Source organism: Coturnix japonica, chromosome 4 (assembly GCF_054131305.1).
Source record: "Coturnix japonica strain WE chromosome 4, WE-NBRP24, whole genome shotgun sequence".
NCBI classification, from domain to species: Eukaryota; Metazoa; Chordata; class Aves; order Galliformes; family Phasianidae; genus Coturnix; species Coturnix japonica.
In genome coordinates, this window is record NC_140666.1 from 39,413,864 (window position 1) to 39,440,628 (window position 26,765).

The 26,765-nt window shown below is 41.1% G+C and overlaps 1 protein-coding gene across 1 annotated transcript in view; it reads right to left on the reverse strand.

Annotated features, from left to right (window-relative positions):
- Positions 1-26,765, reverse strand: part of FRAS1 (Fraser extracellular matrix complex subunit 1) — a 154,068-nt gene that overhangs the window by 73,065 nt on the left and 54,238 nt on the right. The window contains exons 6-17 of the mRNA XM_015861184.3: positions 26,464-26,597; positions 24,115-24,198; positions 23,420-23,521; positions 23,112-23,303; positions 19,389-19,478; positions 16,986-17,133; positions 14,576-14,719; positions 14,138-14,272; positions 5,665-5,808; positions 3,514-3,654; positions 2,953-3,093; positions 1,954-2,127 (exon numbers count right to left, since the gene is read on the reverse strand). Of these exons, the coding sequence (XP_015716670.2) occupies positions 1,954-2,127; positions 2,953-3,093; positions 3,514-3,654; positions 5,665-5,808; positions 14,138-14,272; positions 14,576-14,719; positions 16,986-17,133; positions 19,389-19,478; positions 23,112-23,303; positions 23,420-23,521; positions 24,115-24,198; positions 26,464-26,597 (1,629 nt within the window). The remainder of the gene's footprint in view (positions 1-1,953; positions 2,128-2,952; positions 3,094-3,513; positions 3,655-5,664; positions 5,809-14,137; positions 14,273-14,575; positions 14,720-16,985; positions 17,134-19,388; positions 19,479-23,111; positions 23,304-23,419; positions 23,522-24,114; positions 24,199-26,463; positions 26,598-26,765) is intronic.

A 26,765-nucleotide genomic window follows, 5' to 3' on the forward strand; every position in this document is an offset into this window, starting at 1 on the left:
TTAAGACTTCCTCACTTTAGCCTCTACTGGTACTGATTCTAAAACAAGTCAGTTTAAACTAAATAATCTGATGAAATAAAAATGCAAATTGTCTAAAAAACCCTACTCATTTTAAGAGCAGTGGCTCAAGGACGCAGGTTCCACTGCATTAAACACAAAGGAAGACTTCCTGCCCTCTAAGGAGATAAGACAAACACAGGGTTGGAGAGAATAAAAGCAAGTAAATGATTTATACAAGTACTGTAAGCTGCCTGTCAGAGTCATCATAAATGCTATATCTTTAGGACTATCTCTGCCTCAACTGACTCAAATCAAATCAGAGAGAAATTTCTTAGTTTCAGCAGGGAAACCTCAAGTATTTTAAAACCATGGAGAGAAATATTTCTGTAGAGTGGTTAGAAATTCACAGGTACAAGGGCAAAAAATTCAAAACCAACATTATAACCTACATATGAAGGCACTTTTTTTTTCCTGCATAGACAGTGTAGGCATGTAAAATCTGCTATGGGTCTGCACTTTCAAAAAGATGGATCTGTAAAATCTGTATGAGAATTTAGATGGGTAGCTCAAAGTCTGAGATGGTGAATATTCACATCCTTCTGCAATAAATCAAATTGCTACTCTAATCCCTTCACTAATACAGAAGAGCTAATAAAGTGAGGTTGTGCTGACATTCTTGCTCAGTGATATAATTCAGCACTGTCACCGAACTCTGTTCAGGCCTGTTGGTGCAGGTCTGTTCACCCTCTTGAGGCAATGGTGTATGGATTTCTTTATTTAGTTTCTATACCATAAACTGGATTCAGACAAGAAAACCCATTCCCTGCCAGGAGACAGCCACTGCATGAATTGGGAGGTTCTGCGTTAATGCCTTTGGGAAGCAGCCCAAAGTACTGAAACGTTTGTAGCTTGTGTAGGTCACTGATAAAAGACAGAACCATTCCGTAAGGAAATGACATTTCTTCATTTTAAAGTGCCTCTAAGGCAAACAAACCAAACCAAACCAAAGAAACAACTAAAAGACCCACAAACTCCTGTCAATTTGATAAAACACAATTTAAAATAAATTTATGTTGGGTCCACTTCCAAAAACTATTTTTGACCAGGAAGAAACAGCCATTGGTAATGGTATTGCTGATGTTATTACTGTTTCATCATTCAAGTGCTGTGGAGTCGCTGTCTACTTGATGGCTCTTTTCACATAGGGAAATGATTTCCTCCCATTAACATACTTCTCCTTTGCCTTCTGGTGGTCTGTGTTGCTGTGAGACACTCTGCCTCATTCAGCCTGAATCCATGCGCATTATTTTCAAGGTACTACTATGAGTTTATTGTGTTAACATTCAATATGTCTGCCACAGGCTCTGTATAGCCCAACTGAATGGCTGGCTGATATACAGACAGTATTCTTCAGTGAAATCTTACAACAGTGGGAAACTATGCATATCCTAGAGGACATCATCTTAACCTCTCTTCTAAACTGTAGCCTTCATGGAAATGCTTCCCACTTGGCATTTCAGGAGCAGTGATAGCAGCATGCTGCGGGGCATGCATCAGAAGAGCTTTCACAAAAAGAAAATACTGCTGAGGGATGTTTTGACCTGCTACAGGGGCTAAAAGTGGAGAAAGCTCAGTCTCTTCTGAACAGGACTTAACGATTGATCCTGCTTAAAAATAATCAATGGTAAAAATCTCACATTCAAACTGAAAAAAAAAAAAAAAAAAAAGCTACGCTAAGGTGGCCAGACCAGAATCCAATCATTAAAAAAAAATACCAACAAAACTACATCCTTTTCTTACAAGATTACATGTAAAGTATATTTTCCTCCAAAAGTGTTATAGAGGAACTCAAAGCATGCCAGAAGCAAACGTATTATGAAGTGACCAGAAACACAAAATCCAGCACAGCTGCATGCTTAAATCCTCAAAGAACAGTTTCCATAGTCAACTCACGTTTGCAGACTCCTGTGACATCCAGGTAGAAGTGGGCCTGGCACTGCGAGAGGCAAAAGCCGTGCACAGCTCCTTCCACAGGTTGATGAGGCTGCAGCACATCCTCTGGTGCCCAGCACTGCAGACAATGAGAGGCCTCTGGGCCAATGCAGGTACGGCAGGATGCGTGGCAACCTGCATGTGTAAAGAGAGCAGTCTGAGACATAGCTCTGAGGGGAGAGGTCTCACAGAGACAGACAAGGCCCAATAGCCATGCAAAGTCAGGAATCTTGTAAACACAAAATGCAAGAAAATACTGGTTCAAACCCTGCAGTAAACAGTCTGACAATCAAAGAGCTAATCAAGCAGCCATGTCTTACAGCAACTCACATGCTAAGGAATTTGTTCCATAAACAGATGGAGTGTTGTATCATCTATGATGGAACAGGAAAATACTTTGCTGTCATATCTTTAGAAGAACAGCTCTTCCCTTCAATAAAGTTGACAAACACAGTTGGAAAAAAAACCAACCTTCATTGCTTGTGGCACAGAATTACAGTGTTCCTTTAATTTCTGGAGCTGTAAGCATGAACATAATCCCACCAGATAGCTAGAAATAACAGCATGATGGGCTCAAAGGAAGCAGAAATCCACCTCTTGAATTTTAAGATTTTCCACTATTGCAAAACATATTAAGTATATGTATTTTATTCACCTCTTCAATTGTCTCAAGCAAGTTTTGGAATTGATAGTAATGTGTACTTATTTCAAGAGCATGGAGGAAAAAAGCATCCCCAAGATCAGTAAATCTTGAAGGTGTGGAACTACAATGTATTTGGGAACAACTGATTTTTCTCAAAGTGGAAAACAATCAGTAGGCAAACATGGAAATTACTCATTCCTTGACCAGCAATGAGAATCAGCATCACTGCTGAACGCTCTGAGCACAGCCCAACAAAAGCCAATACAGATACATCAACTTGCAGCAGGTGAGGAATTCACACAAATTACAGAGCTTACCCCTGCAAATGTTGTGATCCTGATAAAAGCCCTCTCCACAGCTCTGCAGGCACTGGCCCTGGTGCAAAGCCAGAGGAAAGGAACAGGAGGTGCAGTGAGTGGCAAGGGGTCCCTCGCAGGCAGAGCACGAATCATGACAAGCTGATAAAAGAAACAGAACACACGGAACTGAAATATTCTGTTTTCCCTCCTTGCAAATTGTGTTGCTGACTAGAGTATCCTCCAGCCAACAGTGCAAACTACCAGCTGGCAGGATATTCGGCTGTGTGAACTAATGAGAGCAGAAGTGCACTATTAATAACCAGTAACAGTAATAACTCCCACTCATAATGCATTGCAAACATTTATCTCAGTTTGTCTTAATACGTTTCACAAGGCAAAGAGGTTATTTAAAATAATCCATCACAAGAAAACCCCCCAAAGAAAATAATAAATGATGTTCCCCATGCTCAATTCTGCAATCTTAAAATTTCCTCCCCAAAGGCAAACATTTGAGGAACAGAAGACATGTGGAGAGTTCCTTGAGAGACTTAAAAAAGCTCATGCAAATATGCCTCTTACCCCTGCATCTTCCATTGCTGCCTGGGAAATATCCACCTGGGCACTCTGAAATGCACTTCCCGTTGTGTAACACTTTATCTGAAGCACAGGTTAAGCAACCAGGCTGGGCTGCATTGCACGTTTCACAGGACCGGTCACAAACTACCAAAGAGGGGAGCTCATTAATGAAATACTCAATAAGCTAATAACAGAGGCATCAAACCAACCAGATAGATAAAAGTAAAGCAAACCGCCCTTTGTCTTTTAAATGGCACCTTTTCAATGTTCCTCTCCAGCAGTAGCAACCTTTCACACTTCCCTGGAGTAAGCAGTGACATTCACAGAGGGAGATGTGCAAGTACAGACGTGTATTCACTGACCTATACGGTGTCGAGGACTCCTAAGTACAAATACTAGCAACAGGTCTATAGCCATGCTCCCTCCTTGCATTTGCAGCCCACGCAGAGAAATGCTTGGATGGATTAGGGAGAGGATGACTTACAAATCCCATCAGGCTTCTGCTCTCTATAAGCAGGAATTTGGAGTGAAAGGTTTGCATTTCCATGCCTGGATCCAACATGGGTCTTCATCTCAACAACATCTTCCACTAGGTTGCTGAGGTACAATTATATTAATGCTCTGACAATCACTGCAAAGGACTCTGCCTGCCTGTAACTTTTATCTGAGCAACACTTTAAGCTGAAAACGGACACCAGCTTTGCATATCTGCATGCACACCAGCCACTAAAATCTCTTTTCTTTCCTAATGAAAACCCTCAAACAGCTACTCAATGAATCCAGAGACATGTTAACATGTACTAAGATATACAGAAAAAGACTCTCCAGCTAGCATTTCATTTTTCTTTCCTGTTCACCAATGATCCTACAAGCCATCTTATAAATGTACATAACTGTACAACAAACATCAGTTCTCAGACAGTTCAGGAAGTAAAAGATGGAAGTAGAGCAAAAATTTACCATTTTCCCCCCTCTTCCTCTTTCCCACAAATCAAAGCTACAAGCATGAAAATGCATCTAAAATCAAGCATGATAATGCTCCTAACCAATTTCTGTGGTCTGTATTTTCCCAAGCAGTCAGTTCTGAACTTAACTGACCTGTTGTTGAAGAGAAGCAGTATGAAGCTCTGGCTTCACACACTGCTGTGTATTCAACAGGGCTAAGAATCGTACTTGACTAATTCTAGTGTGGTTTTTTTTTCACCAGTAAGACAGCTTCACTTTAAAACAGCTTACAGGTCTCCAGCTTGGTATCAAAATCCCTGCTTCTGGAAGATGATGAAAAGCCTGAGTTGCAGTGGGTGTGAGGAACAGCTATGCAGTTCTGAGGATTTTTTACTGCACTGGCAATAAAAATAACAAAAATGGTAAAGCTGCACCTGGGTAAAGTTTCACTTTGAGCTTTCATAATTTTTAGCTACAGAGGCAAGGTTTCAATTTTGCACATTTCAAAACAAAAGTGTGTAAAATTTACTGGGGCAGTGGCCAAAATTTGCAATAATTTTATTAATGTGCTGCCGGTTTTAGGCTTTCCCTATCTGGCTGTGTCACAGCTAGCAACAACATCACTGACTATGCTGGAAAGTCCTTCAAAGAAGCTGGAGGCGACTGGAGACTGCCAGTAGAAACACAGGCTTGGCCCAAATGCTTGCAGCAAATTTTAGATTATTTATTTGAGAGGTTTTTTTCCCCATTCATAATTTCTTCAGTTTAGGTTTTGATTTTTTCCTCCAGCCTTCTCTTCCTCCTCTTCTCAGCAAACCTTCCTAGCTCCCAAGTCTCATCTGTTGCTCAGGTATTAGTTACTGCGATGCTGAATTACAATCAAATTTACAGAAATTTGCTGGCAAGAGCCATTTTTCTTTCCACGGATAAATGGATTTGTCAAGCCCTCAAAAACAACTCAGTTAGGCTTTCAAGCTGTTCAGTGAGAGAAAAAACCTTAGACCTTTCAGCATCTGATTAGCTTAAATGAATTAATAAACTTATAAACAAACAGCAGCTTTCCTTATCTGATATTTATGCACAAGGTGCATCTGGCTTCTTAAGCATGAATAAAATCACAGCTGCTGAATGGCTAAATAAAATTTTGATTCAATTTTTGCAGAGCATTTCTCAAACTTCTTGCAATTGAGGAAGAAAATAGGCATTTACCGTTGCAGATTCCATCCTTCTCATAAAAACCCTTTCCACAGCTGGCCACACAGAGCCCTGCTTTTAGCACACGTGACGTGTCTTTGCAGGAGAAACAATTGTTGTCAGCAGGTCCCCAGCACGAGGAACAGGACTCATGACAAACTGCAGGAAAGAAAGGTAAAAGATCAATGAATGATCAACTTTCAATCTTCTTTTTAAAATGAAGAATTTGCAGCAATTCTTTTTTTTTTTTTTTTTTTTTTTTTGCAATTCTGCTCCTTGAATTTAAAGACATTCACTGCTTCTGAAAAGAAAAAAGATAGATCTATGCTCTTCCTATGTTAGTATTTTCATCCATCTCATCTCAGGGATACAATCTACATCACCATTTTGTACGTGCACTGCAACACCTAGCATACATCAGCATTGTCTCTGTAGTTGTAATCAGACTACAAGAGTGCTGGCAACACCTAAGTCCTGATCATCATCATGCTAGAGAGAAGAGGCATTCTCTTACTGAGTAGGAACACTAGCAGCATTTCTCCCTGTGTGAGCCACATATCATGGCTGGGATACAGTAGTGTTTTGCTACGTCTGAAGTCTTATCATATCCCTGCAACGCAGGAAAGTCAAAATGCCCTTTTTCAGGCACAAGGGCATAGTAACATATAGGCTACAAAGTCATCCTCAATCATGATAACGCCTTGCAGTTAAACCCATAGCTGTATGGAAATCAATTCCTCCTACCAAAGCACAAGTTGAGCCGCCCTAATCAAAACTCTGCAAGTTCAACTGTGAGGAAAATCCAGCCCATCATGCTTCCCATTTATGCTTATGTCCATCTGTGCAGAAGACGCACATTAAATCCTATGCTACCAGTGCTGACATGAAGTGTACAAATTACAGTTCTTTTAGTGATTTTTTTTTTTCATGACTACACCCAAATGTGTTCTTAAGATGTTCTTAAATTTATTCTTTTACAATGAGGCAGGTACATGCTTGTGTTCTCAGACCACAATAGAAAATAGCACTATATGACATTTGCTCTATACCAACGAACATGTCTGAAGTTGCAGTCATAGAAGAAAAACTCATCTGCGAGTAGACAGGAATCAGCAGATGTACCAGCAGCTGGTCAGTGAAAACTCTGGGAAGCTTGATCCACGTAGCCAAAAGTACGCTTACAAGTGGAACAGTGACAAAAGCAAACACCTTCCTGCCAAAATAAACCCTCTAAATGAGTGACAATTCATCTTCTCCCTAGTACAGCTGAGAATGAAGTGCTTCCCTTCCAAGACCATGCCTTGGGACAAGGACAAGGGCAGAATGGAGGAGGAATGATTATGCAGGGCAGCACACAGCTGTAAATATGTTTACAGCAAACAAGCAATCACCAGTATTCCCTTCTTGCTCCTTCTCATGCTTCTTCTGTCTGCCCGAGGCTATAATTGCTCCTGTGGTTTGTTAATTAATGAGACAGAGCACCTATGTTTGTGCTTATATATGAGTCACACTGCCCAGAAGATAAACACACTATCCTAGTGGATCTCATTACTCCCCAAGGCAGGGAAGCGTTATCATCTCCATCTCACTGACAGGCAACTGAAACACAAATGTGGCATGACATACATGGGGTTGGAAAAGGGAGGGTTTAAAGGCTAAGATATAGGATACTTATCCAGCATTTGGTCTTTTGACCTTCTGGGTGGTTCCTTCTCCATAGTTTTACCTTTGTTTAGTTTGCCTTTTCTCATCTTTTTTTTTTTTTTTTAGTGCCTTATAATTAGCTGTTTGCTTTCTCCCTTTTAACCTTCCTTCACTGTTTTTCCCCACATTACGCCTGATCTCTTCACAATGCTCTGACTATTCTATCTGAATATTTCTATGTGAGAAGTCTGTCATAAGGATGCTGGGCATTTTGTGCCTGATAGGATCTCTCCCACTGACTCCTACATCAAGGTAAACAAGTACATATGCCATGACTATCAAGTGCATCTAATTGTGGATGAATCACAATGCAATGAATGCAATGACATCCCATTTGAAGGCAAAGATTGTGCACACTTTTTTGCTCCAGTCAATAATTTCTTTTGCTGATGAAAAGTTCCATCTCATTCCAGCTTGGATGATTCTCAGGGCACGTTCACACTTGCAAATTAACTTCAGAGTTCATGCTGTAAATTCCTACAGAATCGTCCTCACTTCACCTTCCAGTCAGGACTATTTTGCTCCGCTGAGCTCACTGTAACTTTCAACATCTTTCCGAAAGGATGGACACAAGGACTCAATCTAATAAGACTCTCCCCACTGCACAGCTTGAGTTCTTCACTGTTAACCTTCCTAAATTTGTTAACACATCTGAAGTTCCCCAGTTATTTTCAGAAATTCTCACGTCATTTCTGTAAACACCATTCATTTCCAAAAAAGGCTACTCCCTCCTGGCGGCCTGGCCTCCAAACTCTGGTTTAGAAAGGACATCCATGCACGCAACTGTATTAAAAATGCCCCTTTTTTATTTAAGTCAGGTCAGCTGGGTTGCTGTGCTTTGGCTCTAAGACTGTCCTACCACTGGGAATGGTTCACTGCCAGCAGCAGACCAAGTGCTCCTTAGCACCTCCTCGCCTCTATATATTCTCCAAAGCAGCTGCCCTAAGCTGTCCTATGTGTAGGGCAAAATAAAGTCTTGGCCTCTTTCTAGAGCCAAGCATACAGCTGCTCCGCTGGGCTTTTGTCACCACTACCACAGTTCTCACCTACAGCTAAGCACGGTGTTTTCTCCCAGCTCACCTTCCCTTCTGGCTCTGTCCCTCTTAAGCCCTACTACAGATATACGACTATAGGGCTAACGGAGCAGACAACAGTCCAGATCAGCTCACACATCCTGTTCTCCGTGCCAAAAGAAACTCACTATAAATTTTACTTTAAACATAGCCAGCAGGAAAAGGACAGAGAAAAGAAGGAAGGATGTTTTATAAAAGGGAGCCAACAGCATTCCCAATGCCATGCTTTTAGTGGGAAACCTGTAATGCCTAGTCTTGAGTCAGATAATAATACAAAACTGCAGAGTCTGCAGCCTGGATGAGTTTAGGATCTTACTTCACGGCCTCTCTCCAATCCCCAGTTGGCTGTCACAGCTCTCTGTATTGATCCTGCAAAACCATTTCAGTGTATCACAGCAGCTTTCAGGCCCTTTAACGAGGCAGCTCTTATTTTAAAATCATACAATCACAGAATTCGTCAGGTTGGAAAAGACCAACTAAACTTAACCAAATTACCCTAACTCAAACAGCCCTTCGCTAAATCATGTCCCTGAGCACCACATCCAAACGTTTTTTAAACACATCCAGGGATGGTGACTCAACCTGGGAGTGGTTAACTACCAGTGCTTAACTACCCTTTCTGTGAAGAAGGTTTTTCCTGATATCCAACCTAAACTTACCCTGGTGCAACTTGAGGCCATTTCCCCTCATCCCGTCACCTGTCACCAGTGAGAAGAGACCAACCCCGCTCTCACTGTAAGCACCTTTCAGGTCTTGGAAGAGAGCCATAAGGTCTCCCCTCAGCCTCCTTTCCCCCAGCCTAAGCAGCCCCAGTTCCTTCCATCTCTCTTCATATGGCACACATTCTGCGAGCCCTTCACAAGCCTTGCTGCCCTCCTAGAAGGGAAATGACTTCCGTGGTTTTCCATCTACAGTGAGAAAAATGAAGTACATCCTACCAGAGGTCATCACACCTGAAAATACACAAGGAATTTGGTAAAAATGCTTGGAAACAGATCTTCTGGACTCCAAACTACTCAACAGTGACCAGGCCCATATGGTTTCTTTCAAGCAGGGGATGTAAGTACTGAGGTTTGGAAGAAGGCATGGACAGGAGAAAGAATGCAACTCAATTTTAGCAAGACAGACATATGTAGCACTTGAAAGCACAGCAAATGACTCAAAGTAGAAGATTCATTACTATTTCCTCAGGTTAGCCTACAAAGGAAAACACGTTTGCAGTAAACCTTAGCTCTACTTTGCAAGCCCTCCACGGAATCATGCTCCACAGACTCCTCCGACACAGCCATTTCTGTATGCAAACTGCCACATGGCTCCAGGAGGCAACAACTGACAGTTTCCAGATGACAAACAAGCACAGCCTTATTCCTGCTCCTACAGATACACACCTATATTTCTTGTGCTTGCAGCAAAAGGCACAAGGCAATTTAATTCCATGTTTTGAGGATCATTTTGTCTCAAGTCCAGCAGCTACCTAACTCATTCATTCTGTCTGCCATCAGATAGCACAGCCATAGCTGAAGCTGTTGGTGTGGCTGAGACAGCAACTCCAACCCACTCCTGACCCATTTATATGCATTCACAGACACTCAGCCTGCAGAGGCTCTGCTCTTTCAGCACTGGATCACTGCCAGACTCAGCAGCTGCTTGCTGCCCAAACAGCCAGTCACCAGCTTCACTGAAAAAGCAAGGGAAAAATGGAAGCATTCAATGAGCCACTGTCAGCTAAACAATCTTTGCCTGGAGCAACTAAGTGGCTGTGAGAAAATGTGTCAACAGAAGCACTGGCATTGCCAGGAAGCTGTTTTCACCCTTCTTTACTATTTTCAGTTCAGATTCAGTAGGTGCCATTTTCTGTCCCCTTTTCTCTTCAGTGTGAATGGACACGTGCAAGACTCTGCACCTTACCCAGACAATGCTGTGAGATTTAGATTGTGCTTCTGCAGAAGAAGCTTCTAGTATCAAAGTACAGGCCCTTACAAAACTCATAACCTTCTTATAAAATGGCTGCATAGGTTACATTTCACAACAAGAATTGCTGAGGCAGACTAGCACAAGATAGGGCAAATATTTTGCTTAAGAGCGTAAACTGGAGCATTCTGACTAGTTCAAGACAAGGCAATCTGCAGGGTAGGCCTAGCACAGGGCAGAACAAACAAGGCAATCTCTAAAATGAATGAAATCACTTTAAAAAATACCACCCTCTTATCTCCATCAAGAAATACAAAATGTAATTAAAAACAACAGGCTAATAACAAATCTATTATGGAAACATTCCCTAGTAACTGTCAAGGAGATTGTGAGTCTGGGATGCTCAGCCAATAGATAACCAGGAGAGATGATAATGTGTGTCAGGACAATGATATATAACAGCGTGTCTTTCACTGACAAGGTTTGCACTTTCACTCTTGCAACAGGAGGGTGCTCAACTGTCACTGCAATTGTGAATAAAGTACCGTGCTTCACTAAGATCCTTGCCAGAGTTGAATTCATTGGCTGGGAGAGTTTCTCACACTGCTGCTCAAGAAAAGAGATTCTGAAGATTACATCTGATCTTCTGCTTGCAACTGGATGAGCAGTTCTCTGCCTCAACTGACGCAACGGTATTCACTAAGCTGCAGTAAAATATCTTTTCAGAAAATCAATGCTAGACAGGCAAAACTTCACAAAGCACTTATTTTCTATGCAGGTGACGAGCACTGGCACCTGCCAGTGGCCCAGAGAAGTTGTGGAATCTGACTCCTTGGAGATCTTCAAAAGTCAGCCAGGTGGTTGGCCCTGGGCAATCAGCTCTATATGTCCCTGCTTGAGCAGTGTGTTAGACCAAATGACCTCCAGAGGTCACATCCAACATAAGACAGTTTATGGTTCTGCAAGTGTCTCTTCTTGGTGAAAGCAAGAGCACTCCAGTGGCTCCTGAGCCAATGGGTCTCTTCTGCTCTCTTACTCGGGGTCTCATAGAAGTGACTCAGGGCATTTAGAAGATGAAAGGTCCTGCAAAGTGATATTTCTGTTCTTTCTTGATTGACTAGAAATCAGACAGCGACTTAGCGATGCACTTATCAAACTGTCTCTCATCCACATCAACACAGGTGCAGTATTGCCCAGCTTGATGACAGCAGGAGGGCTAATGCAAATGGCATTCCAGCAAGAACACAGTAAGAAATCACTGGCTGACTTTGGGAAAGCACAGAGAGGTCCATGTTCTGTGCTACACAGCATCAGTAACCACCTATAACCTGTGAGCTGGGAATGCTCAGCTTTGGCACATTCAGTCACTATCTCTCAAGGTGAGCCTCTGCAGCCAGGATACAGCAGAGAAAAACAGTCTGTGAATAAAATTCAAGGGCTTTGCTACAGTGCAAGCTGGGTCTTTTAGTATCAAGTTACACGTCTCAGCATTTGCACTCCAGGAGATCAAAGCAGAAACACGTGTGTTCTGCCTAAGCTTTTGAATAATCTTGAAAAACATAAATAATTTAGTTAGAAAAATGCAACGAGAGCCCTGAACACTACGAGTCCTTCAAGCCCTTCTGCTCTACCAGGCAGGCAGACATCTTTTATTTTTGCTTCACTTTGCTTTGCCTTTGGTGTAGGCTTCTTAACTGTTTTCATGACCTGTTTCTTCCAGGGAAGCCTTCATCTGCCACTCTGTCCTAAGTCCAGTTCAAAGTGAACCATGACCTTTAAATACACCGCTTTAAGGTTCTCCACTTTACATTCTCTTAATGGTTTTAACACTTTACACAAATAGGTGTAAATGAAACAAACTTGGTCTAAGACTAAAACTGGTTAGAGATCAAGAAACAACCATCTTCTAAAAGTCCAAGTACATTCAGTTAAACCAGGTGTTAAAAAACATGAACAAAGGGAAAGACTAATTAATTGTCTTTTGTTGCAATGCAGACAACAATGCCTCAACAGTAGAATGGAATAGGAAACCTACTTTTGTAGGTGTTTTCATCTCCAGAGTGAATTCCTAAAGAGAGACTTTACTGGAGCGGTAACTATTAACACAGCCTAGTTCATTCTTTTTATGATTTTGGAACACGCTTATCGCAGTTGTTACAATGATTATGAGAAAAATATTCTTGAACAGCCTAAGGCCCATCTGGGCAATCAGATTACAGATCTGTAAAATGAAGAGAATACAAAGAAAGACTGAATGGAAACGAATTATGGACTGTATCTGAAAATTAAGACTTATTCCACCAGTTTTACTTTATGCAGAAAATGCAGCCAGGCAGAACTAAAGCAAATCAGTTTAATTCCCCTGAGGAAACAGGAACAAATTTTCCCAGCAACTTTCAGCTACAAGCACGCGTGACTGCAAATTTGGATGGAATGTACAATCAGTAATCTACAAACCAGTAATAAAATGAAACATTAGCCTTTCCCTGCTGCTTCAGCAGTACATGGGCACTGCCAATTAAAACACTGGTAGCAGGTGGAAAGGAAATGGTAAAATAAAACCAAATGAAGTAGAAGATTATTTTATACTTAAGACTGTAAATTCTTTTGGATTGGGTCTCTTTTTTCCTCTTTATAAGTGCACAAAGGGGCCCTAGTCTGTAGTCAGTGCTAAAAGACAGGTTTCTCAGACTCTGAAAACATGAAACGGTCACCTCTACAAGGCAAGTCACTTTAGAAAAGGAAGCTGGACTTAGAATCTAAAATGCTTTCCCTTGAAATCTGCCCAATGCCCTATGTTCTTGTTTAATTTTGAGCAGCAAGGCTAGTTCCAAAGAAATTAAAATGGCAGCTTAAGAAATTGAGCATGTGCTCCACACTGTTGTAGAATTAGAATAATAAGCCTAAAAAAAAAAAAAAAAAAAAAAAAAAAAGCCAAGATCAAGAGGAGAAAAGTAGTAACTTTAGAGAAAACAAACTGTCACAATGAAAAAGCTGCTGTATTATAGTTAGGGAAAATACAAATATTTCAGAGGAGCGGGAGAAGCTCATAAAAACATTACCAAATAGGAAACCTGTAACACTGCTATCTTACTCTCAGACTTTCTAAAAATGTTCAGACACATGCCAGTTTTCTAGTGGAATTATTCATTTATTTGGTAAATATTCTTTTCTTAAGAACAGCTAGCCCTACTAACTACCATGAAGAGAGAGCAACATACTGATGACAGAAAAGAACAAAAAACATTTTTAATGAGTCTTTACTATAAGTTTTTCTGGTCCTATAAATCCTCCATCCCTCCAAGTAATTTTCCCTGTACCTCAAATACTGCCTTCTCAAAGGCATTAACAGCTGCAGCTTAGTCCACACAGAGCTAAAAGAAAACACCTATGCAGATCAGATTGTCAGGCACAGTTCAGGGTGTTACATTTTTAGTAAAATTAAAGTACGCACTCTGCTCCACATCCTCAACATCACAAAAAACATGGTCACTTTTCCAGAAGAGACTTCTGAACTAAAAGAGGACTGTGGTAGAAATCTGAAACTTGAGTGTTCAAAAGCAGAGTTTTACCAAACTCATCAGCTCAGGAATTTTAATGACTATTTCCCCAATCAGTAATCAGTTTTATACCATACCACTTGGTTCCTCTGATCACTCCTCACTTTACTCTGGGGTGAACATTAACACCTATGTCAACAATAAGTCCTCCAACAGAGACTATATCTAATCATCTGGGTACTGCTTTGTCTGCCATTTTGCTATCACAAAGCACTGTAATCTTTTTTTGCTTCAAGTTACCTGCACATATGAGCTGATCCTGAAAGAATCCCTTCCCACATGAAGTCACACATTGCCCATTCTTCATCAGCAGGGATGTCTGGCATGAGGAACACTCGAAACCATTTGTACAGGCTAAGCATGTTTCATTGCAGGCTTCCAAGAGAGGAAAAGAAAGATGCATTAATTCCAAATGTCTTGATGCAGCAGAACACCTCTGCTCTGATGAAAAGAGACAATTCTGTCTTGCTATAGCAAAAGAATTTAAGAATTCATTCTCATTTGAAACCTCTTAGAAGTACTAAGTCTATGGCTACCGCTCAGTATCATGCCCCAATACTTTTCCAAACAGAGCTTGACAGTCTCTATAGAGTAAGCCTGTGGGACTCTGCAAACAAATGCAAAGCAAGCCACAGAAAACAAAGTCAATTGGCAGTGTACATCCCCTGCAGAAATTACCTAAGCAAGTCCCCCCATCCTGATAAAAGCCTGACCCACAGGTCTCCACACAGCGCCCATTCTGCAGCCGCTTCTTCACATCACGGCAGGCAATACAGTGATCAAAGGACTGAGAGCAGGTCAAACAGTCTGCGTGGCACTTCCCTGGTACAAAGGAAAGACACAAGGGCAAAAACCATCAGCAGCGTTTTCAGTCAAAAAGAGAGAAAGAAATGCATAATCCAAAACCAAGGTAAAATTAATTACTAGCTTATCTTGCTAGTTCATGTTCTGTTAATTTTGGAATGGTTTTCTTCCGAACTGGCATGCAAAGGGCAAAATATTATATTGTTGTGTACAGTATGTGGGAGGGTATTGTAAAGACTCTGGTTTCCTAGACTATTGATAAAACAGACATTTCTTGCCCACACTGTTGTTCAGCAGTAAAAATCTTAAGTGCTCAGGAATTAATGGCCCAAAACAACCTAAATTTCAGTTTCCTTCAGGCAAACTGCAATAAGTCAATGATGCACTACTTCAGGTCAAAGTACGGTGGCAGCCCACATCCTCTCCAGTCAGAAGCTTTAAGTCACAGTGCTATAGAAGAATTTCTTGACCACTGGTGTTTCCTCAAAAGAGATGTCTGGTCTCTCTGCAGAGACCAGGAAAAAAGACTTTTTTTTCTTCACTACTGAGCTGCTTCTGCTTGCTGGAAGAAAAGCTGTCTGCTCCTTTCTGACAAATCAGCAGAAAGGATCTCACTGCTGAAAACACTCCATTTACACAGCAAGTTTCCAGGCAGCTTTATCTAAGGAAATAATTGGGAATTTCTTACCAGCAACTTCCCAAAGGTACATGCAGCTCCATCCTCACAGACTGACAACGAACTGACTGCTCAGAGAGGTACAGAATGGACAATCTTTAAGTACAAAAAAAAATAATCCCTCTGCTCCAATTCAAATGTTCTCAGTGAGTGGGCATATTTGTTGCTTTTTAGTAAAACACAACTATGCTTGGGGCTAGATGCTCTACAGATCATGAGAATAAATGGGTTCTGTCTGCCTGCTTCCCCCAGCACATCTGTGAGAAGCAGCAATAAATTGTTACTGGCTTTAAGGACGCAGATGTGTTAGCGGCTGATGCTGTGGGTTCACAAGTCAAATGGTTGCAGGCTGGGTTTTGTATTTGTTTCTCGTAGCCTCCAGTGCAAAACAGAGAAAGAGGGAGAAGTCTACACTTACAGTATAGGAAATGTCCACTTACATTTTAAGATACAAAAATGCAAGTTTGGCTCTGTAAATTCAATACCATGACTTCACAGTATGCATTTTCCAGAGCACTACCACTGCAGAAGCGAAAAGAAAAGGCCAGGATTTTCAAGGGTTACCTGTACACTGGCGCCTCTTGGTAAGAAAGACAATAGGTAGGTCCAGAGAGCACTTAATAATCTGCCCCCTCCACTGGAGTCGGTGCAGATGCTGTTCCCTTTCAAAAATCTAGGACAATTTTATCTGAACTGCCCCAAACTAATTTTCCTCTCTTTTCAATTTGCAGGGTTCTGCATTTTTATTAGCATGCAGTAAATAACAAGCTTTAACACATTAATATGGCAAATGTGCCAAGCCACTCCTGCAAACGACAGTATAATTAAACTGTGAAGCTATTTTCTTTTTACACAGATAAGCCATTAACTGGAGCACTGTGATAAAACCAAAGTTAGATGAACACAACAAGAACATCTCCCAAAATGAAAAATTAGCAAACCACAGATAAAGCCTATCAACTGCAAAATGTAAAGCCTACTAACTGTGATGTGTACATGAATGAGAATGAAAACATCCTGGGGAAAAAATGAATTTATATGTAAAATTAACCTGTAGCTAAGGCTATTCTGATTTTTCCAATAATTATTAACTGGCAGCAGTTCTGCCCCGGGTGAGGCTGTGGCACTGTAAACATGTTCTTCCTCCTTCCCACTTCCAAGAAATAATCATGAGCCTATAAACTCCAAAACACTTGTTAAGATTTGACAAGACGGTCATCATCTGCATTATAAGATTTGTTATGATAAAAAGAGGACAAAACACTTTCAAAACACTACCGCCAAGAAGATACTCCTGACAAAAGAAAGCAATGATTTAAAGCAAGAAAAGTCAGTAGGACTGACTTCCGTCCTTAGGATGGAGCCCTGTGCCTCTCCAGTAAATGGAATTACAGAAACCAGTTACTTTGCAGCTGCAGATTGAAGATGAGTTAAAATTCACTGTATGCGTCAGACCAGCATGAGGGAGATAAGGGACAGCTGGGATCCCAAGATGTGCCCTGCGTCAGATGAGTGTACAATGCATGTGCTCCCACCCAAAAGGAGTGACAAAAGGGATAAAGGAGTAATAGAAGTGATGAATCACAGTGACAGACATTGGGTCCATACCTGGCTGGCAGCGTGGACAGCAATCACCCTTCTCCCTCACAGCCATGCTGCCCGGTGGGCAGGGAGGACAGGAGCGCTGAAAGCAGACCACCTCCCTGTCACGGCATTCACATTCTCTGCACAGCCCTTCCTTCCACGTCTCTCCGCTCTGCATATTATGACACACAACAGCCAGGATTAGTGCTCTGCACCACCAGCATAGCTGCTCTGCAGTCAAACCAAATCAAGATAGAGCCTCAGCAGTAATGCCTGGCCTGCCACCCAGCAGGGATTCCTGCTGCTTACTGTTTCTGTGGTGAAGGAGAGTCTCCCCATAAAAAGGGTGTTTTTCTCATGCATGGAAGTCCCCATATAAACCTCAACGCTACACCAGTGATAGCAGTAAGCTAAACATCTCTGCGGCTGTTTCAGCTCTGAAGCCAGTTGTCATGAGATTATGGCAGTCATGTGAGACTGTGCATCCATATCTCTTGCCCAATTTGTCTTTCCAAATCAAGGCAATCTGCAAAAGGCTTGCAGAGAACAATCCACAGCCTGTGACCCCCTGATCAGATTCCCTCTTAGCACTCCCTCCACTGGGGGCTGTTTTCAGTTAGCACTAAGTTCTGCTTTTAACACACAACTCCATTTTCCTCTAACTCAAAGTACTTTCTCATGTCTCCACACTTTGCTGCCTCACTTGTCCACTTTTTTTCCCCATGCTTCAGGAACATGTATTTGAGCAGATACCCTTAATCTGTTCTGGGTCTGAATGTATTTATTTGCACAATTACCTTCTTGTCACACTCTAGACCTCCTTCTAGCCTTGGAAGTATTTTAATTTACTCCTCTCTCCTGTTGCCTTGCTCTACTTTAAAAAGACTGGTCACACAGACTGAGCTGGTGCTATTTGCTTTTCTCAGAACTAACCATCCCACCTGACACTGCCAGCTGCCTGGTAAGTGAAGGAGAGATATCTCTGTCTCCCCTCCTGCAGTCTGCTTGTCTGGATCTGGTTGGAAGGTCACCATAGCTGCCCTTGATGGCTGAGGCCATGCTGGTACCAAGTGAAGAAGTAAAAAGGCAGAAACGAGTCAGCAAGCATTTCAAATGCTTGTGAAGCTTTTGTGGCAATTCCTCTCAAAAAGAATAAAGCACAACTGGAATAAACCTAACATCTTAGTATATTTTATTTCACTTGGGTCAGAGAGAGATCCAATAAAGAAAAGTATTAAAAAGTATTAAAAGTATTAGCATTAAAAACCAAAACAAAGAACAACAACAACAAAAAAAAACAGCATTGCATTTTTCACTTCTCAAAACTGCTGGCAAACAGCAGCCATCAGGTCCAGCTTTCATCTACCAGAGCAATGAAAAGACCCTTACTGGCATATTTTAACCACTTTCTGTTTTCATTGAACGATCATCCAGTTTCAACCCCCTTGCTGTGTGTGGGGTTGCCAACCACCAGACCAGGCTGACCAGAGCCACATCCAGCCTGGCCCTGAATGCCTCCAGGGATGGGGCATCCACAGCCTCCTTGGGCAACCTGTTCCAGTGTGTCACCACCCTCTGGGTGAAAAAATTCCTCCTGATATCTAACCTAAACCTCCCCTGTCTCAGTTTGAAACCATTCCCCCTCATCCTATCACTGTCCATCCTCATAAACAGCCATTCCCCCTCATGTTTATATGCTCCCTTCAAATACTGGAAGGCCACAATGAGGTCTCCCCAGAGCCTTCTCTTCTCCAAGCTTAACAAGCCCAGTTCCCTCAACCTTTCATTATAAGAGAGGTGCTCCAGCCCTCTGATCATCTTAGTGACCCTCTTCTGGACCTGTTCCAAGAGCTCCACATCCTTCCTGTGCTGGGGGCTCCTGGCCTGGACACAGTACTCCATATGAGGCTTCACAAGAGCCAAGCAGAGGGGGACAATCACCTCCCTTCTTTATAATTTTCCTCTATAATCACCTTTCCTTCAGTATAATTTCAGAAGGAAAGTTCCTTGAAAGTATTGTAAATAATGGACTCATGTCATGGTGAACACTGTAATAAATGATACAGGCAGAACATTATGCACTGCCTCTGCGAGACAGCCTCTACCAAACAGGTCAAAAGTAAGGTATCTTTACCTCCATGAGATACACAAGAAACCAATGAGTACAGAGATTAAATATTAATGGGAAATGATTGATTATACCGCAGAAAGGAAAGGAAGGTGAATCTCTGTAATAGATGCACACAATATAAACAATGTAAATTTTACAAATTCTGAGCATTTTAAAAGGAATTTGCAGATAATATTTACAGATTATTTTTCCACTGCACTGCAAATAATATCCTTCTTAAAACTGGGGAGAGTCACTTCTCTAAACCTTCACAAGCAGAATTCTCTATTATTGCTCCGAAGTATCATGATACTTACAGCTTTGGTATGTTCTTTGTAAACACAATAAGTATTACTTGAAATACATTCAGGACAGCACTTCCCATCTAAGTGAATTAATTCTTCACCCTGTGAAGAGAAAGCTTGCAGCAATTCAAATGGAATCAACAATACCAAAAATACTGTGGAATGCAGAGGCAGAGCAGCTCTTGCTCTGGAATGCAATCTTCAGTATGTAATTTCATGTTATCTTCTCTGCATCCTATTTCATCTCTAGAAGTACAGTCTGAAAAATGTGCTTAATGAATATTGCAGTTACAGAGCAAACCTCAGAAAAGGCTAGGGAATTCAGTGATAAGACTATCCCTAAATCTTGCTCAGAAGGAACACCCAAGTGTAATCCAGTGCAGATATAGAGAACAGGAATACCATTTTTTACTTTACTGGACCACTGTCAAGATATGTATGCATAAACATTCAAATGAAGGTAACTTCAATTCAGATGCTCTGCTTTTTAGTCCAGTATAGTTTCAAAGTACATGCCTTCTTTATGACATATGGAAAAATCCATTTACAACTGTAGGGCTTCACAGGTTTCACTTACATAACCAACAGCTCTGGTTTGGAGATAATAATTTATCAGTGGGAGTAGGAAATGAAGTGCCCTGATTGGTCAGAACTTCTTGTGCCTAAGTGGAAGCTGATCATTCTGGAAAAAGGAAGACTCTGCCTTAAGGAATTAGAAAGAAACAGCTTCTATTTCCTGATATGAGTTGTTTCTCTAGACCAGATTCTCAGGCACTGTAAACACAGGGAAGGTGATATATACCAGTCACAAAACAGACATAAGTCTACAAAACCACTACAATAAAAAAGTTACAAATGAATGACTAAATTAGATTCATTAAGTGTTCATTAAGTGTTTGCAGGGAGCTCATATACCCAAAGAAATCCCACAGCTGTTGTTGGTTTCCCTCTCAGCATGTTGCTTGTTTCTTCAGCTGGCTCACAAAATTCAACTTGGCACCAAAGTTTAACAGCTTTGCTGATTTACACCAGCCAGGCATGCGTTCCAGCACAGTCACTCCAAGACATTTTTCACCTTGCCGCCAATATCTGTATGTGACCTACTTTACACACAGACAGGGCAGTAATATCACCAGTCAGTTATTTACCAGTGCCAACAGCTAATCCCAGACACACTCTGGTAGCTCTCAGGCACTTCTGAGGAGGGGCAAAAGAAGAGAAAGAGCAATTTTTGGTCTTTGAGGACCACACACAACTAAAATCTCTCTCTGCTGGTTATATACATTTTTTCTATTTAAATCATTACTTCAAATTGCTGTTGGCAATGCTGAACCTCATTACTATGGACTGTAAACTCCCCTGTCCTCATCCCTACCTACATCCCCACCCACCCACACAAACACAAGCTATAGGAAAACTGAGAACAACTAGTTAAGGAACATGACTACCCTACCCCTCCAAAAAAAAAAAAAAAGCCCACAGGCACACTGCTCTGCCAAGGCTCAGAAAAGAGAGTGGCTATGGGAGAGATATTCCTCAGACACACACCTGAGCCTTGTCACCAGAGTGCTCAATATCAGGCTGCTGGAAAGTGCTCCAGCAGGATTTTGTGATGCTGAATTTCAGTGGTTTTGGTTGAGTGCATCCACTTCTACACCCAATACTATTCCAGCCTGCCACATAACTTGTATCCCTAGCTTACCAGTATCCTTCTAAAAACTGCTTTCTCAAGATTAGGTCAGAATCCCCGCAGACACTTTCATATGGCAGTTCTGTGCAAGTTTTCTTTGAAAAGGTTTAACAGCTAAGCCTCCACTCTACCCTCACATAATACTACGATACTGTGTTGAGCTGTCTAGGATTTGCAGTTCATATCTGTGGCATCACACTTTAAACAGGATGATGTGACAAGAAAATTAATAGTGCCTTAATGAAGGGAATCCAAATGTTCCTAGGTTAACAACAGAATTGTTAATGCAGGTTTCTAACTTTGAAAAAAAAAACAAAAAAAAGGAAAAGAATATATTTTGCTTTCTGAGTAAATATTTTATTGCAGTTAATTAATATGTACATTGTACTACTCATGTAAACTTATGTGACTATACCTAGCTTGAGGAAACTATCCTAAGAGAAACTATGTAAGATAATAAATCCTTGTGCAAATATATCAAGAGGGAACAAAACTCTTGTCTGCAACAAAGGACGCTGCCTTCCTCTCTGTCCCCCTAGCAATTACATTTCATTCAATTTGAAATTGCAGCAGTTCGTACTCTGACAATTTGTATCACTTTGAGATGCTCAGGCTTTGAGCTGGATGGTTACTTTTGAGAACCTAAGTTTGAAAAAGAGCTGCATGAGTGATAATGTTCACACTTTTGAACCTCTCATTTTTAACCTTATGTGTCATCATCCTGTAAAATATCCCTGGTTTTTCTGCATAATGGATTCTCTGTCAGAGCCCAAGATATGAGCATGAATATTAAATAATTTTCCCTACTGAGCCATGACAGCATGCCATCATCGTTAGTGTAAATGATCCAATTTACAGCCAAAAGCATGCAAAAGCTGACTGAAACAGATGCCAAGTGCTCAAGACTTTATGACAATCACAACTTTCCATCCAGAACAATCACTCCGTGCAGTTTAAGGTCAGATGATAATCATCACCACTACACCACTGACAAGAGTTTGGGTTGATGCATTTTTGTTATTTTTGTTTTTTGTTCATCTCTGATGAACATACGCATCTATTCCTAGATACATCCTCTTTGCATGATACAGCATCTCGTGTGCAAGCTCTAACTTTTTTGAACATCTAAACAGTCTAAACTGGTGATCTCATTATGCACAGTATGTAGACTTCAAGCACAACACAAGCGTACTACCGCTCAAAAGTCATCATGCAGGCAGTCACCAGGAAAGCCCTGTTACAGATGGCTACAGTTCCTTCCTTTCTCTTCACTGACTCTGTAGAGTAACTGGTATAAACAAAGTCCCAACGCACTGATTAAAACAGACACAGTGAGAACCGAGGTAGAAGTCTTACTGCACCACAAAAAGGCAATCCAAAATGTGTATCTTTGCACAAGAGCGTGTGTATAAGAAACATTGAAATCTATCTAATGCATTTTCCCTACCCATTACAGAGCAACTACAACATAATCTGTCAGTGTATTTAAAGTTAAACATCTTGGGAATAAAACACCGGATTCACTTCCATGCCCGGAATGGCATGAAGAAAATGGAGAAAAATAGAATACTGCCTTTGATGCTTAGCCACGTTACTGAAAGCCACTGTAGCATACAGAATTGTGAAGCCAGGAGTTGGATTCAATGATCCTTGTCAATTCCAACTTCAGTTGTCTTATGATTACTTTAGCTGTTAACTATTTCTGCCCATTAATGTCTCCAGGTAAAGCCAGTTGTCACTGAAGTTAGATGTCTCTAACATCAGCAGGCAAACAGCAGGGCAGGAGATAACCCAAGTTAAATGAGCCACTGACTCAGTCTGCCTTGCTTCAGAACGCAAACCACGTGAGCAGTCAACCCTTGTATAGAAAATCCTGAGTTAACTCTTCCTTTCTGTAAAGCATTTTCAAGCTAAATGCACAAAAGAAACTCCAAAAGAAGGGCAGCTTTTTTGTCTCAAAATGTCAGCTTTGGGAGGGGAAAAAAGGGAGTAAAACAATCACAGGTCTTAATTGGTACATTTTCAAAGAAGATAACCTTTCTTACCTTGGCACATTTAACTTTGGCACACTCTGCTTTGTGACAAGTAACTTGGCCTTCATCACACACACAGAAGTCACAGCGAGTAATATTCCACATCTCACCGTGGTACCTGATAGTGCCATCATACAAGCAGTTTTCCTTGGAAGACACACACTCCTCACAGCACTTCCCAGAACGCTGCACTTTGTTCTCCCCCTACAAAGCATCAAAAACCACTTTGAGGAAACTTAGCCATGCTCATTGGAACTGAAAGCACATGTGCAAAATGGCACACACAGACAGGGTAGCAGAACTGAATGATTTTCAACTACCTTCTGACAAATAACAGAGTCACAGGTTTCTCTCAGACATCTGACTGCCCCTCTATGGCATGCACATTCAATGCAGGCATTTTTTTTCCACTGTTCACCGTGCTGTTCAAAAAGAATAGGAGAGATGCATACAACTGTTAAATATTCTTTGTAAATAACAAATTTCATTCCAGAAATCTATGCAATCTATCAAGTACAACTTTTTCTGTACATCTGTACCCAATGTCAAACTTTTCTTAAGAAATGTTATCTATACACCATCAGGAAACACGCAGAAGACACATGAGGTCTAAATGACTTGATGGTGCATACTTCTTATTAATTACAAGCTAGTGAAGGCCTCACCAATGTCACTATCATTATTAGCAAAAAAAAAAATAAAAAATAGTTCTTAGCAGAAAATCACACACGCTACAAATACCTTGACCTTCACCAGTACTTTCTACTTTCCTCCTTCAAAAAAGCATGAAAAGATAAGTGTCTAATCTGCTTCACCACGCAAACTTCCTTGCTGCTTGTCAGCAAATTCTTATCTAGCCCTAATTTCTTTCAACTCTTCTGGCTGTCCAGGAAGAGAGAAATAGTTACACTATGCTATTAGTGCTGGCAGAAAGTCAGACACGAGGGGGAAGAAAAAAAGGTATGTGTCAGAACATGTGAAGAGCTGGCACTTGGTGTAGCTCATCAGAGCCTACCTGGTACACCTTTCCTGACACCGAGCAGGACTTTGGAACACATTCTGGACAGCATTTTCCAGGAGACATAACCAAAACTTCATCCTAAATAGAAAGTAGCAAACACATAAAATAAGCATATGAAAAGTTAACATGGAATTCAGCATCACTATCTGGAATTCCAGGCATTATCTGCGTGATAAGACACAGTCACTCAAGGCTTGGTTTTGGCTCTGAAGTCTGAAGCCCATCTTCACAGTATGAGTTCAACAAATGTTTCCTTCTTCCCATTTTCTGGGATTCTATAGATGGCAACTGAGATCCAGACACGTAGATAAGATATACAGATAATGATACATACATACACAATAGAAGTACAGATGCATATACCCAGGTACACAGAAATATATACATATGGGCAGAGATAACTAGCAGCAAAGCTCCCTGCATAAAAGTACACAGATTGAGCTCAATCTGCCAGACACTCATTTTGCACTGGAAGCAAGAAGTGAGGTGGGCAGATTTGAGGAGCTTGTACATTCAGAGGATGCATACACACAGAAAGCACGTTCCTAAAAAGTTAGGACCCTCCCTGCCTCTCAAATCCTCTCCTCCTATGGAAGGTCTTGCTTAGGTGCCCTTCTACGTGTAACAAGCATTTTTTATGTTATTTTCACTCAGCACTAAGGGAAAGGTACAGCTTCTATCAGAATGATGGAAGACGAGTGTTTAATAATCACATCAACTGTTGGGAGAAGTTATTTATTTGCATTTGATAGGGGGTGAAGAAGGAAGAAAGGGATAAAAGACCATGCAGGAAAATGTTAGGTATGATTGAGAGCAGAACAGAATCCCTGCCCATCCTGCAAACTCTCCTTCCAGGGCACCTGGGTTGGAAATAAGTGGAGCACTACCAGAATTGGCTTCCCACTGCATTAATATGGATGCTCACAGCTCATTATACCCAGATACATCACAGCCAGAACACAGTCATTTCTGTTTCCACTAATTAAGTTCTAATAAATAGCTGATAAAACACTAGTGCAATCAGTCAACAGGTTAACATTGGTCTATTTGTGGTGGGGTAGGGAAGATGTAAAGCAGGCATAAATTTGTTTTAATGCACAGTACTTGTGTCAACTAATAGCAACTGAATATCTCAGGAAAAAGCAATTAGCATGCAGAGAAACAGGTGTTTTTTCCTTCAGTCAAGAAAAGAACAACCAACAACACATCCGGTCCACTAACAGAAATGTAAGTGTGATTAGGAAGGAAGGTTTATGACTACTGCTTTGGTTCTTCTTAGTGCTACAAGGGAGGTATGCTCAGCTGAAGCAAACATTTCAAGGGAGTCTGATTCAACATCTGAGCACGTCAGTAGATAAAAGATAGGAAGACCTTATAAAACAAAGTCAGGGTCAGAAAAAGACACTCCTGGAGAGCCAGTTCCTGTATTTCAAAGATGTTCTTAGCATTGCATACTGTGGTAAAGAAATACACTGCAGTGCCCAAGAAAGCTGGTACAGTGGTCCCAAGGAAAAGAAATCCAAAGAGTGTCAGCATGCTCTTAAGCTCTTGCAGTATGCAACACAATAAGCAGAACTCAAAAAAATAATCATATATATTATTATAGTATACAGTGTTGTGCATATCTGTCCTTACTAACCAGCATGTTAACACTGCATATAATTCTGCAATGTGTAAGCTGGTTCCATCACCGCTTAAGTGCTAAGAACTCATCAGTTGTCCACAACATAGACTTCAGAGACAGAAATGTTCCACTTGGGCTAAAACACCGAGTCACTGCTTGAGCTTGGTGAAGTCATCTTCCTTGTTTTATTCATTTCTAAGTAGATGTAAGAAAAGCGCTCCAAGGCTTCTGTTTCATCTTACACCTAAGGGGAATTTTATCAGCATTTGACTTGTGAAATTTGACTGATGTTTTCAACTGTATTTCTAGGTTTCTTGAGAAAAATAAGTATGGTAAGCAAAACCTGCCAGCCAAATACTTAGGCTTATGAAGATAACTCTCATTAAAATCTTGTGTTTTCATTCCTTCCCCCAAAGATATTTTCTGATCGATTCTACAACATTTTTTGGTATAAAACCAAAATCATCATTTCTTTGGAGCATACTTGTTCTCAATCAGCCAGCGTATACATGACATGAATAAGTTGGTGGGAAAATAACATATAGAGGAAGAGACAGCATGTTTACACTGAAATACTCATCCATCCTTCCACGTATAAATACTCCTCTGAAATCACCCAGATCCCCCTGCTAACTTGTATGTTTGCATGAGAAATAGATCTTGTCAAAAGAAAGAAGACAGTCATGAGTAACGTCCCCAGAAAGCTGCTGAGTCCTGACCTGATTGCACAGAACAGCCTCACAGGAAGCTGTGAAGCACTGAGTCACGCCATCCCTGCAGACACATTTGGAGCACCGACCAAGGCGCCAGTCCTCACCATCCCGGAACAAATGGCCATCAAAGTAGCAGGGTTCTAAGAAATAATAAAATGTCAGCATTTTTTTTGTGTGTTCTTTTCCCTTTCCTTCTCCCATAATTAAAAAATAAGCTTTATGCACCTTGGAACCCCAAATTCTCTTTTGTCAAACCAAGAAATAACAGTAACAACTTCTAACAGTTTTCAAGGGCTTTCAATTTGTGA